The 14414-nt window shown below is 42.0% G+C and overlaps 1 protein-coding gene across 17 annotated transcripts in view; it reads right to left on the reverse strand.

Moving 5' to 3' along the window:
* Positions 1-14414, reverse strand: part of LOC110488913 (E3 ubiquitin-protein ligase RNF130) — a 69972-nt gene that overhangs the window by 46146 nt on the left and 9412 nt on the right. For 14 of the 17 annotated variants that reach the window (XM_021561378.3, XM_090198466.1, XM_090198460.1 and 11 more), the window contains one exon: positions 1291-1485. In XM_021561378.3, the coding sequence (XP_021417053.1) occupies positions 1291-1485 (195 nt within the window). Of the gene's footprint in view, positions 1-431; positions 1486-14414 lie in introns of all 17 variants that reach the window. The other 3 variants (XM_090198463.1, XM_090198462.1, XM_090198461.1) reach the window with 1 other exon arrangement.

The following is a 14414-nucleotide window of genomic DNA, read 5'->3' on the forward strand; positions in this document are numbered from 1 at the left end:
CAGGCTTTTCAACGCTAGCGTGAATTAGCTCAGGGTATCCCCTGGGGTGGGGTGACGCTAAGGTGACGTGCAAAACAGCTCTAGGCTAGCCGTCAGCTACTGTCAATCACTCACTCATACAGGAGACTCATTCAAGTATCTGGTTATATTGGATGTTGTTTTTAGACAAGCTTCATGGAAAAAGTTGTGATCAAAAGGTCAGAAAGTCTGACTTTACTCATACAACTTTACATTGTGGCCAAAATAAGCTGAGACAGACAGTGATGGTAGCAATGACAGAGAGTGAGTAGGAAGAAACACATGTGAAGCGAAGGAGAGAAAGAGACAGCTGTGACGAAATATGTTTGTGTGCCCGTGTTGGCCCACGTGTGTGTGTGTGTGTGTGTGTGTGTATCTGTGAGTGTTGCAGTGTGACAGTACACCGGCCATACCCAAGCCTGCTGGCTGTGTTGGTGTTTGGCTGTGATTGTGGCTGAGGTCCAGCACGCAGGAGTCAGTCTCCATGTCCTTCAGTCAGGACAGCCACACTGTCTGTCCCCTCTACTGTCCCCTGCAGCCACAAACAACAAACTGCCAGCAAACACACTGCACTATGACTGCTATATGCCCCCCCCCCCCCTATCAAATGACCCTTGGCAGGCAATACCATGCCATACACCCACCAACACAGCAGGTTAGCTGGCTATAACACCATATAACAAGAGCTAAATGCTAGCTTCAACACCAACACAGCAGGCTAGCTGGCAAGAACACCATATAACAAGAGCTAAATGTTAACTTCAACACAGCAGGCTAGCTGGCTATAAGAACCATATAAAAAGAGCTAAATGCTAACTTCACCACCAATACAGCAGGCTAGCTGGCTATAAGACCATATAACAAGAGCCAGACAAACAAGCCAGATGAATAGGATGTATAAACAATGAACCCATATAAATAGGCCAAGCCATACGTACCCATAAGAATATGACTACCTGTTCATGCATTAGCCATATGGATAATAACCCATATGAATACATCTAGACATTGTCCTCCATGGATTTGTTTTATATGAGTCAAATCAAAACCCATATACAAGCCATACATAGTCCTTAAGCCATATAACAATTCCAAGCCATAAAATTAATACATTTTAATTTGATGTTTTGTTGTCACATACACTGGATAGGTGCAGTGAAATGTGTTGTTTTACAGGGTCAGCCATAATAGTATGGCGCCGCTGGAGCAAATTAACAGTTAAGTGCCTTAACCGTATAAACAACCCATTTGAATGACACTATGTGACCTCACCTTCGTGGCCCATCTTGACGGTGTCCTCCTTGGAGTTGTTGTTGTAGATGAGCACGGCGGAGGCGTTGAAGGCCGAGGCCTTGAGGATCTTCTCCTTGAAGGTGCAGTTGCCGCGCTGCAGCAGGGCCACCCAGTGCCCCGTCCGGGGAGGCACCACGAAGCGAGTGTGGGGGTCGCAGCCCTGGCGGTCCACCACTGGAGAGGGGGGAGGGGTGAAGGGTTAGGAACCGTACCAGGCTGTATAAAATGGTGAGTGGTGTCAGTGTATTTGAAGGGATGTTGATAAACTACTTATGACTCTAAAAACAAAGTTTTTTTTTGCCCTTTAACAAATCCACAATCAGGAAATCCAGTGGCTTATAATGAATGGGTCACTACAGCAAAACAAATCACAACATCAAAGCTAAGTACTGCATGGAGTGACTGCCGAGAAGACAAAAGAAAAAAGGGTTACACATTAAGCAGAAAGCATGAGCCGTTTACAAAATGGCCAATTCTTCAGTAGTTACCGGTCACTCAGGTCAATGTTGTGTAGGGTTGCACATTTTGGGGAATATTCAGGAGGTGGAAATATTCCGTGGGAATTAACGGAAATATGCTAATTAATATTAATACCATTTAAATGTAGATGTTTTTTTTGCATTGGATATATTTACCATATTACAGTGGGGCAAAAAAGTATTTAGTATTCATCATAGGTACACTTCAACTATGACAGACAAAATGAGACAAAAAAAATCACATTGTAGGGGGATTTTTAATGAATTTATTTGCAAATGGTGGAAAATAAAATAATCCTTCCTATAGAATTTTTTTTTAAACAATTTAATTACGAATTGAACTTTAAAATGAGTTGACTCTTCACATGGGATGATTTCACTGAACAACAAAAGGGAATATTGAATGATCCATCGAATCTCCCCAAAACGTTTTCAGCCTTCCTCTGTCAAATGATAGTTTAGAAACTAATGCTTTGGTTGTCTTCCTCTCATGCTTCCATGTCTTCTCCCTGGACCTACTCAATGTCCATCTCTTGAACAGACTCCGAGCCCTCATTTTCACTGTCACGTTCCAACCTCGTTGAGAATGGCTGGTTGTCAGGTTCAAAAATCCTCAAATTTGCCAGGATGGCCACCAATTTTTCAACCCTTGTATTGGTCAACCTGATGCGTGCTTTGGTGTGTATGTGTGTGTGTGTGTGTGTGTGTGTGTGTGTGTTCCCAAACAAGGACTAGTTGCGCTCTGAGGCGGCTGATGTTGGTGGGATTTGGGTGCTTAGAAGTGTACTTCGCCAGACTGCCAAGAACCTTGCCCTCATTCAGGCCAAGTTGGCGAGACACGTTAGTGATAACACCATAGGCCTTGTTGATCTCTGCACCATTGAGTAAACAAAAGGAGGACCATGAGCTGTTGCTATCGATAAGGCATCAGATTCATAATTTTCACCTCGAATAGTATAGGGACTTTGAGGTTTCTTGTTGTGAGCATTGAGGGAACTTTATGCACTTGGCCAGATGATTCTGCATTATTGTTGCATTCTTCACATATGATTTGGCACAGCATTTGCAAATGTACACAGCTTTTCCTTCTACATTAGCAGCAGGGAAATGTATCCACACATCAGATAGTGCCCGTGGCATTTTCCTGTAAAGATATATATATATATATATCTTTACAGGAAAATGCCACGGGCACTATCTGATGTGTGGATACATTTCCCTGCTGCTAATGTAGAAGGAAAAGCTGTGTACATTTGCAAATGCTGTGCCAAATCATATGTGAAGAATGCAACAATAATGCAGAATCATCTGGCCAAGTGCATAAAGTTCCCTCAATGCTCACAACAAGAAACCTCAAAGTCCCTATACTATTCGAGGTGAAAATTATGAATCTGATGCCTTATCGATAGCAACAGCTCATGGTCCTCCTTTTGTTTACTCAATGGTGCAGAGATCAACAAGGCCTATGGTGTTATCACTAACGTGTCTCGCCAACTTGGCCTGAATGAGGGCAAGGTTCTTGGCAGTCTGGCGAAGTACACTTCTAAGCACCCAAATCCCACCAACATCAGCCGCCTCAGAGCGCAACTAGTCCTTGTTTGGGAACACACACACACACACACACACATATATATATATATTTTTTAAAACAAACAAATACAATTCCATGTAGAGATAAATAGTTAAGCAGTTAGATTAAACAACTCCTTTGTAAGATGAATGTTTTAAAATGAAACGTGTGGTAACAGGTGAATTATATTTATTATGGATCCCCATTAGCTGCAGCCAAAGCAGCAGCTTCTCTTCCTGGGGTCCAGCAAAATTAAGGCAGTTTATTCAATTTTAAAAATATTACAATACATTCACAATACACTGTGTGCCCTCAGGCCCCTACTCCAAAATTTCCACATATCTACAGTACTAAATCCATGTGTATGTATAGTGCGTATGTATGCATGTGTCTGTGCCAATGCTTGTGTTGCTTCACAGTCCCCACTGTTCCACAAGGTGCTTTTTTAAATCTGTTTTAATAAATCTAATTTTACTGCTTGCGTCAGTTACTTGATCTGGAATAGAGTTCCATGTAGTCATGGCTCTATTCTAGACTTGGGGAATGTGAAGAGACCTCGTGGCATGTCTTGTGGGGTATGCATGGGTGTCCGAGCTGTGTGCCAGTAGTTTAGTCAAACAGCTCGGTGCATTCAACACCTCTCATAAATAAAAATGATGAAGTGAGTATCACCTTCACTTTCAGCCAGGAGAGATTGACATGCATATTATTAAGATTAGCTCTCTGTGTGCATCCAATGCCCAGCCATGCTGTCCTGTTCTGAGCCAATTGTAATTTTCCTAAGTCCATTTTTGTAGCATCTGACCACACGACTGAACAGTAGTCCAGGTGCGACAAAACTAGGGCCTGTAGGACCTGCCTTGTTGATAGTGTTGTTAAGGCAGAGCACCGCTTCATTATAAAACAGACTTCTCCCCATCTTAGCTACTACTGCATCAATAAGTTTTGACCATGACAGTTTACAATCCAGGGCTAACTTAGTCATGGCCAAAAGTTGAGAATTACACAAATATTAATTTTCACAAAGTCTGCTGCCTCAGTTTGTATGATTTGAATATACTCCAGAATGTTATGAAGAGTGATCAGATGAATAGCAATTAATTGCAAAGTCCCTCTTTGCCATGCAAATGAAATGAATCGCCAAAACATATATTTCCACTGCATTTCAGCCCTGCCACAAAAGGACCAGCTGACATGTCAGTGATTCTCTCGTTAACACAGGTGTGAGTGTTGACGAGGACAATAATGGAGATAATTCTGTCATGCTGATTGAGTTCGGATAACAGACTGGAAGCTTCAAAAAGGAGGGTGGTGCTTGGAATCATTGTTATTCCTTTGTCAATCATGGTTACCTGCAAGGAAACATGTGCGGTCATCATTGCTTTGCACAACAAGGGCTTCACAGACAAGGATATTGCTGCCAGTAAAGATTGCACCTAAATCAACCATTTATCGGATCATCAAGAACTTCAAGGAGAGCGGTTCAATTGTTGCAAAGGCGGCTTCAGGGCACCTAAGAAAGTCCAGCAAGAGCCAGGACCGTCTCCTAAAGTTGATTCAGCTGCGGGATCGGGGCACCACCAGTACAGAGCTTGCTCAGGAATGGTAGTAGGCAGGTGTGAGTGCATCAGCATGCACAGTGAGGTGAAGACTTTTGGAGGATGGCCTGGTGTCAAGAAGGGCAGCAAAGAAGCCACTTCTCTCCAGGAAAAACATCAGGGTCAGACTGATATTCTGCAAAAGGTACAGGGATTGGACTGCTAAGGACTGGGGTAAAGTCATTTTTCTCTGATGAATCCCCTTTGTTTGGGGCATCCAGAAAAAAGCTTGTCCAGAGAAGACAAGGTGAGCGCTACCATCAGCCCTGTGTCATGCCAACAGTAAAGCATCCTGAGACCATTCATGTGTGGGGTTGCTTCTCAGCCAAGGGAGTGGGCTCACTCACCATTTTTCCTAAGAACACAGCCATGAATAAAGAATGGTACAAACACATCCTCCGAGAGAAACGTCTTCCAACCATCCAGGAACAGTTTGGTGATGAATAATGCCTTTTCCAGCACGATGGGGCACTTTGTCTTAAGGCAAAAGTGATAAACTAAGTGGCTCAGAAGAAAAACAAATATAGATCGAGATTTTGGGTCCATGGCCAGGAAACTCCCCAGACCTTAAACCCATTGAAACTTTGTGGTCAATCCTCAAGAGGCGGGTGGACAAACCCACAAATTCTGACACACTCCAAGCATTGATAATGCAAGAATGGGCTGCCATCAGTCAGGATGTGGCCCAGAACTTAATTGACAGCAAGCCAGGGCAGTTTTCAGAGGTCTTGAAAAAGAAGGGTCAACACTTCAAATATTGACTCTTTGCATCAACTTCCTGTAATTGTCAATAAAAGCCTGACACTTATGAAATGCTTGTAATTATACTTCAGTATTCCATAGTAACATCTGACAAAAATATCTAAAGACAATGAAGCAGCAAACTGTGGAAATTAATGTCATTCTCAAAACTTTTTGGCCACGACTGTATTCATTGACACCCACTCTGAAACTAACTGCAACTCTGAGTGTTGCAGTCATTTCAGTGGCTGTAGTAGCTGTCGTGTATAGTGTTGAGTCATCTGCATACATAGACACTCTGGCTTCACTCAAAGTCAGTGGCATGTCGTAATTGAAAAAGCAAAGGGCCTAAACAGCTACCCTGGGGAATTCCTGATTCTAACTGGACTATATTTGAGGCTTCCATTAAAAACCACCCTCTGTGTTCTGTTAGACAAGTAACTCTTTATCCACATTATAGCAGGGGGTATAAAGCCATAACACATACGTTTTTCCAGCAGCAGACTATGATCGATAATGTCAAAAGCTGCACTGAAGTCTAACAAGACAGCCCCCACAATAATTTTATCATCAATTTCTAATTTCTCTTAGAAGTTTACTAAGGGTTGGTAACAGGCTGATTGCTCTGCTATTTGAGCCAGTAAAGGGGGCTTTACTATTCTTGGGTAGCGGAATGACTTTAGCTTCTCTCCAGACCTGAGGACACACGCTCTCCAGTAGGCTTAAATAGAAGATGTGGCAAATAGGAGTGGCATTATCGTCTGCTATTATCCATCCAGATTGTCAGACCCCAGTGGCTTGTCATTGTTGATAGTCAGTTTGGAAGAAAAATTGTCTAACTTCTTTGTGACAGGGGGCAGTATTTTTACATCTGGATGAAAAGCATGTCCAAAGTAAACGGCCTGCTACTCAGACCCAGAAGCTAAGATATGCATATTATTAGTATTGGATAGAAAACACTCTGAAGTTTCTAAAACTGTTTGCATTATGTCTGCAAGTATAACATAACTTATTTGGCAGGCAAAACCCCAAGGAAAAACCTTTCAGATTTTTTTTTTTAGGTCACTCTTTTCAATGGGATTTCTAATAGACTTTCTTTCAGTTCCTATCGCTTCCACTGGATGTCAACAGCCTTTAGAAATTAGTTGAGGTTTTTCCTTTGAGAAATGAAGAAGTAACACTGTTCAGAATGAGGCTCGAGGGAAGAGTACTCTTCGTTAGAGGCGCGTGACCTGAAAGCACGCTCTCACGCTTTGTTATCCTCCGGTATTGAACACAGTATATCCCGTCTTCAATTGTATCGATTATTTCCGTAAAAAAAATACCTAGTTATATTACAAAAGTAGTTTGAAATGTTTGGACAATGCTTACAGGTAAATTGAGATATTATGTAGTCACATTGCACAATTTGGAACCAGTGTTTTTCTGGATCAAACGTATAGCGACGGAATTAATCGAACAAAAGGACCATTTGTGATGTTTATGGGACATATTGGAGTGCCAACAGAAGAAGCTCGTCAAAGGTAAGGCATGAATTATATTTTTATTTCTGCGTTTTGTGTCGTGCCTGCAGGGTTGAAATATGCTTTTCTCTCTTTGTTTACTGGGGTGCTATCCTCAGATAATAGCATTGTTTGCTTTCGCCGTAAAGCATTTTTGAAATCTGAGACGTTGTCTGGATTCACAACAAGTGTAGCTTTAATTTGATATATTGAATGTGTGATTTCATCAGTTTAATTTTTATAGTAATTTATTTGAATTTGGCGCTCTGCATTTTCACTGGATGTTGGCCAGGTGGGACGCTACAGTCCCACATATCCCAAAGAGGTTTTAAGGAATTCAAAATCACAATTCTTGTCTTTCATAATTTGGTCCGATATACTTGGATGTGTAGTGTCAGCATTTGTTGCTGGCATGTCATCCCTAAGTTTAATTACTTTTTCATTGGCAAGACAAGCAAAGAAGTTCTCAATTTCAGTGGGCTTTGTGATGAATGTGATCTGATCATCTGATTCAATACCCAAAAATGTAATTTAAGGTGACCCAAGGCTCAAGCAAGCTAAAACCCACATGGTAGCATAAACTAACTAGCAGAAATTGTTAACAAGTTAGAAATTATTTAAATACACTTTGCTGTAAGCTACTATTTACTAGTTAATAAAAAAATTGTCATAAAATATATTCACCTGACCCAGTATTGTAATCAAAACTTTCCAGAAAACATGTAGTCCTTGGCTCAGACAGTGTAGTGGTGTGGACTCAATAGCATCTCATTAGTGTTCGAGATCTTGAGAATCAGCTGTACATGTGATGGAAGAATGCACTGTGCATGCAGAGGGTTGCAATTCCATTGAATTGGGGATAGTTTAACCAAAATATGCCACATGACCTAGAATTGCCTTGTGTATATCCCACAAAAAAGGTTCACTGTTAAGCTAACTTTGATGAATTTAAGCAAAATTCCAAATTCCAAGGCTTAACTTCCCATAAAAAATTTCAGAAAAAATGCCTGAAATTTACTGGAAAGTTCCCGACCCTTTGCAGCACTAATGTTGTGTACAAGCCATGCCCTGCTAAACCAGTGGACTGCAAAGCTTTTCATTACGGCAGGAAACCCATAACAAAATATCTAAAATGGCACCCTTTTCCTTATAGAATTCACTACTTTTGACAGTGCCTTCAGAAAGTATTCACACCCCTTGACTTTTTCCACATTTTGTTGTGTTACAGCCTGAATTTAAAAATGATTAAATTGAGATTTCTGTCACTGGCCTACACAAAATACCACATCATGTCAAAGTGGAATTGCGTTTTATTTGTATTTTTACAAATTAATTAAAAATGAAAAGCTCAAATGTAGCATCAATAAGGATTCAACATATTTGTTATGTCAAGCCTAAATAAGTTCAGGAGTAAGAATTAGCTTAAGCCACACACGTTGCAGGGACTCACCAGTGTTACCAGTGTTTAACATGCTTTTTTTAATGACTACCTCATCTCTGTACCCCACACATACAATAATCTGTCAGGTTTTAGTCGAGCATTGAATTTCAAACACTGATTCAACCACAAAGACCAGAGAGGTTTTCCAATGCCTCACAAAGAAGGGTAGATGGATACAATTTTTTAAAGCAGACATTGAATATCCCTTTGAACATGGTGAAGTTAAGAATTACACTTTGGATGGTGTATCAATACAACCAGTCATCACAAAGAATACAGGCACACTTAACTCCGTACCGGAGAGGAAGGAAACCTCTAAGGGATTTCACCATGAAGCCAATGGTGACTAAAACAGTTAGACTTTAATGGCTGTGATAGGATAAAACGGAGGCTGGATCAACAACATTGAAGTTACTCCACAATACTAACCTTACTGACAGAGTGAAAAGAAGGATGTACAGAATGCAAATATTCCAAAACATGCATTCGGTTTGCCACAAGGCACTAAAGTAATACTGCACAAATGAGGCAAAGTAATTCACTTTTTGTCCAGAACACAATGTGTAATGTTGGATTTGCCTCAAACAACACTTTACTGAGTACCACTCTCCATATTTTCAAGCATAGTGGTGGCTGCATCATGGTATGGGTATGCTTGTAATCGTTAAGGACTGGGGACCTTTTCAGGACAAAAAAGACATGGAGCTAAGCACAGGCAAAATCCTAGAGGAAAACCTGATTCAGTCTGCTTTCCGCCAGACACTGAGAGATGAGTTTACCATTCAGCAGGACAATACCCTAAAACAAAGCCAAATCTGCACTTGAGTTGCTTTTCAAGAAGATAGAGAATGTTCCTGAGTGGCCAAGTTACAGCTTTGACAAAATATTCAGTACTTATTCAGTAATATTCAGCAGTAATTTGTCTAGCAATGACAACAATGAATTTTAGAGCTTTTTGAAAATAATAATAGGTAAATGTTGCACAATCCAGGTGGGGATGGCTGGGTACGTCTCTAAAAGCTAAGAAAATACCACCGGCCAAACCTTCTAACCCAGACGATGCTGGGCCAATTGTGTGCCGCCCCATGGGGCTCCCAGTCACGTCTGGCTGTGACACAGCCAGGAATCGAACCTAAACCACACAGACACTAATTTCACACATAACAACAAATGAAACGGTGAGGAGTGAACATTGTTGGTTAAGGGCTCGTGACTAAGCAATAAAAAGTGTCAGTATGATGGGGAAGAAAGGGGAAGATTGGGTGAGATAATGAGCGAGTGGAAGCGAACTAAGCATAATTATATAATCACCAATTGTGAATGAACAGTGTCCCATTCAATCATATTGATCTATTCTAATTATAATCTAAAAATACATTTAAAAAAACTGAATGATGCGCACTGAGCATGTGCCCGTGCCACCACCAAATTAAATGATGACAATGCTGGTGACAATGCTACGGGCTATTATCAGCACAAAATATCATCCCAAAGAGCTGGCCTTACATTCCAAGCATAAAACATCAGCAACCCCACTCCCCATCTTTCATTGTTTATGTGACATGGGCATGCTCCGATTGATGCCATTGCCTGAAGATGCACACCATTTAAGCACGAGCTGACAATAATTTACATTTTATGACTGCCGTCATACTGACACATTCATTATAATAATTGCTTCTGTGCTGATTTTCACTATTTATCAAGCACACTTGGTGCTTAAAGTGATGTTTAGGCTACTTATGTTGTCATCATTTGACCGTGCGTCATTATCAAAATATGCTCTTATCGCGTTCCAACACATGTTCTGTTTCATAGTTGTAATATGTTGTTTACATATAGCCGACAGTATTGTAATGTTACCTAAGACTTTCATAAACGCAACCAAATTATTAATTTCGCAATAGCATATATGAAATTAATTAATTACACAGTTAGAATGTTGCAGTCAGATAGACTGCTCATTAGCTTGAAGGGGGGGGGGGGGGGGGGGGGGGGAGGCCCAGCGGTTCTACTGTTAATAGCAGAGACCCAGCCCACAGAGGGCTGATAGAGGCTGGGCTGATACAATACAAGGTCAAAGACATTGATTGTGTTTCAGAAAGGCAGGGAAGGAGAAGCGAGTGTTTCTGCTTGTTTCAGCGTCCTTTCTTGTTCCCGTAAACACTCAAATCAGCGCTGATGGATCCATGCATTAAAATACTGTAATGTGAGCTTGTGTGAGTGAGGGTGTGTGTGTGTACTAGGGAGTGGTGATTGATAGTGTATTCTGTGAGTGAGGGTGTGTGTACTAGGGAGTGGTGATTGATAGTGTATTCTGTGAGTGAGGTTGTGTGTGTGTGTGTGTGTTTTTACCCCTCTTTCCCTCTGGTGCATGGTGGCGGCATGGTCCGTATCCTGTAGGTTCACCTTCCATGGACACACACTCAGGAGACCGACAGTGTAATATTCATCAGGCTGCAGTGTCAACACTAGGGAGCAGATTCTCACTGTCCCCGTAGGATTTACTCTACATGTGTGTGTGGCTCATTGAGTCAATCCTGGCATATGTCTATATCTGCATGCGTGTGTGTGTGCGTGCGTGCGTGCATGTATTATAGTTGAGCGCATAATGAGCAGTTCGTTTAAAAATCAGAGAATTTAAGAGAGACAACACAGAGCGCACTCTATCACGTACGTAACGTTATCATTAACTAAACATATTCACTAAATTAATCATACACAGGCCATCAAGACTTAACACACATGCACAAAACTAGCAACCCAAATGTGCCCCAAACACAAAAGAAGTGCATACTTCATACACAGCCTGGTAAAACGTGAGCAGCAGGTCAATAGCTCTTAGGAGAGACAAAAGGTTGAGCGGTACAGTACTTGACTGTTCACTGTAAAAAGGCCGCAGTCAGGATGACTTCTATTGACTTCACTCAATGCCATGAGAACCATGCCTGACGTTCATTTTAGCCTAATGAACAGGCACTCATTCAGGAAGGATGATTTAAAGTGGCAATCTGCAGTTCAAACAATAGCAAGTGCCACCCTGCCATTGATTTGGTAAAGAGCTGAGGGATGGGGCAATGTAACCTCAAACACAGACAGAGCTATGGATACAAGGACTGACTATCTACGATCTAACAATTCAAGTTAGAGGCTATACAGTGTTTGTTTACAAACAAATGAGTAAAATATATTCTTCAAAAATCAATGGGTATACAGTGGGGCAAAAAAGTATTTAGTCAGCCACCAATTGTGCAAGTTCTCCCACTATAAAAAGATGAGGCCTGTAATTTTCATCATAGGTACACTTCAACTATGACAGACAAAATGAGAAGAAAAAAAAATATCCAGAACATCACATTGTAGGATTTTTAATGAATTTATTTGCAAATTATGGTGGAAAATACATTTTTGGTCACCTACAAACAAGCAAGATTTCTGGCTCTCACAGACCTGTAACAACTTCTTTAAGAGGCTCCCCCTAGCAGCAGCAGGGGTAGTAGTAGTAGTAGCAGCAGGGGTAGCAGTAGCAGCGGTAGTAGTAGTAGGAGCAGCAGTAGTAGTAGTAGCAGGGGTAGCAGGTGCAGCGGTAGTAGGAGCAGTGGTGGTAGTAGTAGTAGCAGCAGCAGCGGTAGCAGTAGGAGCAGCGGTAGTAGTAGTAGTAGTAGTAGCAGCAGCAGCAGGGGTAGCAGTAGGAGCAGCGGTAGTAGTAGTAGTAGTAGCAGCAGCAGCAGGGGTAGCAGTATCAGCAGTAGTAGCAGGGGTGGCAGTAGCAGCAGTAGTAGTAGCAGCAGTAGGGGTAGCAGTAGCAGGGGTAGCAGTAGTAGTAGCAGGAGCAGCAGTAGTAGTAGAAGTAGTAGTAGTAGCAGCAGCAGCAGGGGTAGCAGTAGTAGCAGCAGTAGTAGTAGTAGCGGTGGCAGTGGTAGTAGCAGCAGCAGCGGTAGTAGTCGTAGAAGGGGTAGCAGTAGCAGTGGTAGTAGCGGTAGTAGCAGGGGTAGCAGTACCAGGGGTAGCAGTGGCAGTAGCGGTAGTAGTAGGGGTAGCAGTAGCAGCGGTAGTAGTAGCAGTAGTTGTAGCAGGGGTAGCAGTAGTAGTAGTATTAGCACGGGTAGCAGTAGCAGCGGTAGTAGTAGGGGTAGCAGTAGTAGTAGGGGTAGCAGTAGTAGTAGTAGTAGTAGCAGGGGTAGCAGTAGTAGTAGGGGTAGCAGTAGTAGTAGCAGGGGTAGCAGTAGTAGTAGTAGTAGTAGTAGGGGTAGCAGTAGCAGCGGTAGTAGTAGCAGTAGTAGTAGTAGCAGGGGTAGCAGCGGTAGTAGTAGCAGTAGTAGTAGCAGGGGTAGCAGTAGTCGCAACCCTTCCAGGGAAAAATGACTTTACCACATTGAAGTTTTTCTCAGCGCTCTAATCATTTGCACATATTGATTGGGCCGGGTTTTGGCAAAATGTGATATTTTTAAGCTACATTTGATGGTTTTAGCTGCATTTGATGGTTTTGGCGCTTAGTAGTGACAATTAAGGTCTGTCTTTGAGGAATTGGCAGTTGGGGCATGCGCACAGGACAAGCACAGACCCACCCACCCACAATGCTCCATACTGTATCAATGTCAGGGCTGACATTAGATGGCTAAGTCACCCTGACTGTGAAAATGATGAAGTTGGCCTACTGTTCAAAGAGATGGAGGGAGCACAGTATTCCATCCCATATGAAGTGATGGGATCAAATCAAAAGCTTGCATTATACCCCAGAAAAGTTGCAAGTAAATCACTGTGTACACGACACATACACACACAATATGACAAGCACAGGGCATAATGATGATTACCCAGAGTGCCTGAGGGTGAATGGTATCCCAGATGCCTACGCTGCCATCAATACTCATTAAATGGGTAGACAGTAATTAAGGGTCACAGAGTTTGTTTTAAACATCATTGGCATTCTAAATTTGGGACATTGGCTATAATGGAAAGATGTGAATTGAACACCCACAGGCACTCTGGGTAATCAATGAGCAGAGTATTGCTGCTTGAAATTATGAAGTACTCTTTATTCTTTTCACCCGAGGTAAGTTAATATGAAATGAGTTGACCAACATTTGAACTGGTAAGCCAATTGGCAATCAACTTACTAATAAGCTGACTCCATAAATATTCAACAACTGGAGGTGTGGCCTTGTTCTCAGGCTTAAAAACCCTACATGCATGTATGGTAATGTCTCAGCGGAAACAATAGAGCATTTGCACTAGCCCTTATCGCAAAGGGCCTTGAAAAACACAGACTGGAAAGCACCATTTATAGTGCACGTCACTACAAAGACAATGCTGAAGTTTTCAACAGGGTCATTTTCATTCCTACTAATATCTGAGCATTACTCTGCAATTCAGAATGTTGTTCCTGAAGCGCTTTCTTGGGTGAGATATTAAATCAGATGAAGAGTTGTGTGGGGTGACTCAGAGCAATGTTGCACTACGCAGTTGGAACAACAGGAAGCTTGAATCTGACCCGATAACACAGGAAAACTGCTGCTGGTATCGTGACGAGAATCAACAACACATGGTGCCAACCGTTTGCGAGATGTTGGTGGGGTTTGATGTCACGAAAGCACCTGTTCCTCTTTGACATCTAACTTCTATTTGCTCGGCATGATGGCGTATATACAGCGAGAGCGGCGTTTAGAGGAAGGACACCTGTGTACTGAACATCACAGCATTGCAAAGCTAACCTCAAAGTGAAACTGTCAAAACATGGGATGTTGTGAAATGCAGCGGTGTTAAACTGAA

The sequence above is a fragment of the Oncorhynchus mykiss genome, chromosome 14, assembly GCF_057628025.1.
Source record: "Oncorhynchus mykiss isolate SJ-2025 chromosome 14, ASM5762802v1, whole genome shotgun sequence".
Taxonomy (NCBI): domain Eukaryota; kingdom Metazoa; phylum Chordata; class Actinopteri; order Salmoniformes; family Salmonidae; genus Oncorhynchus; species Oncorhynchus mykiss.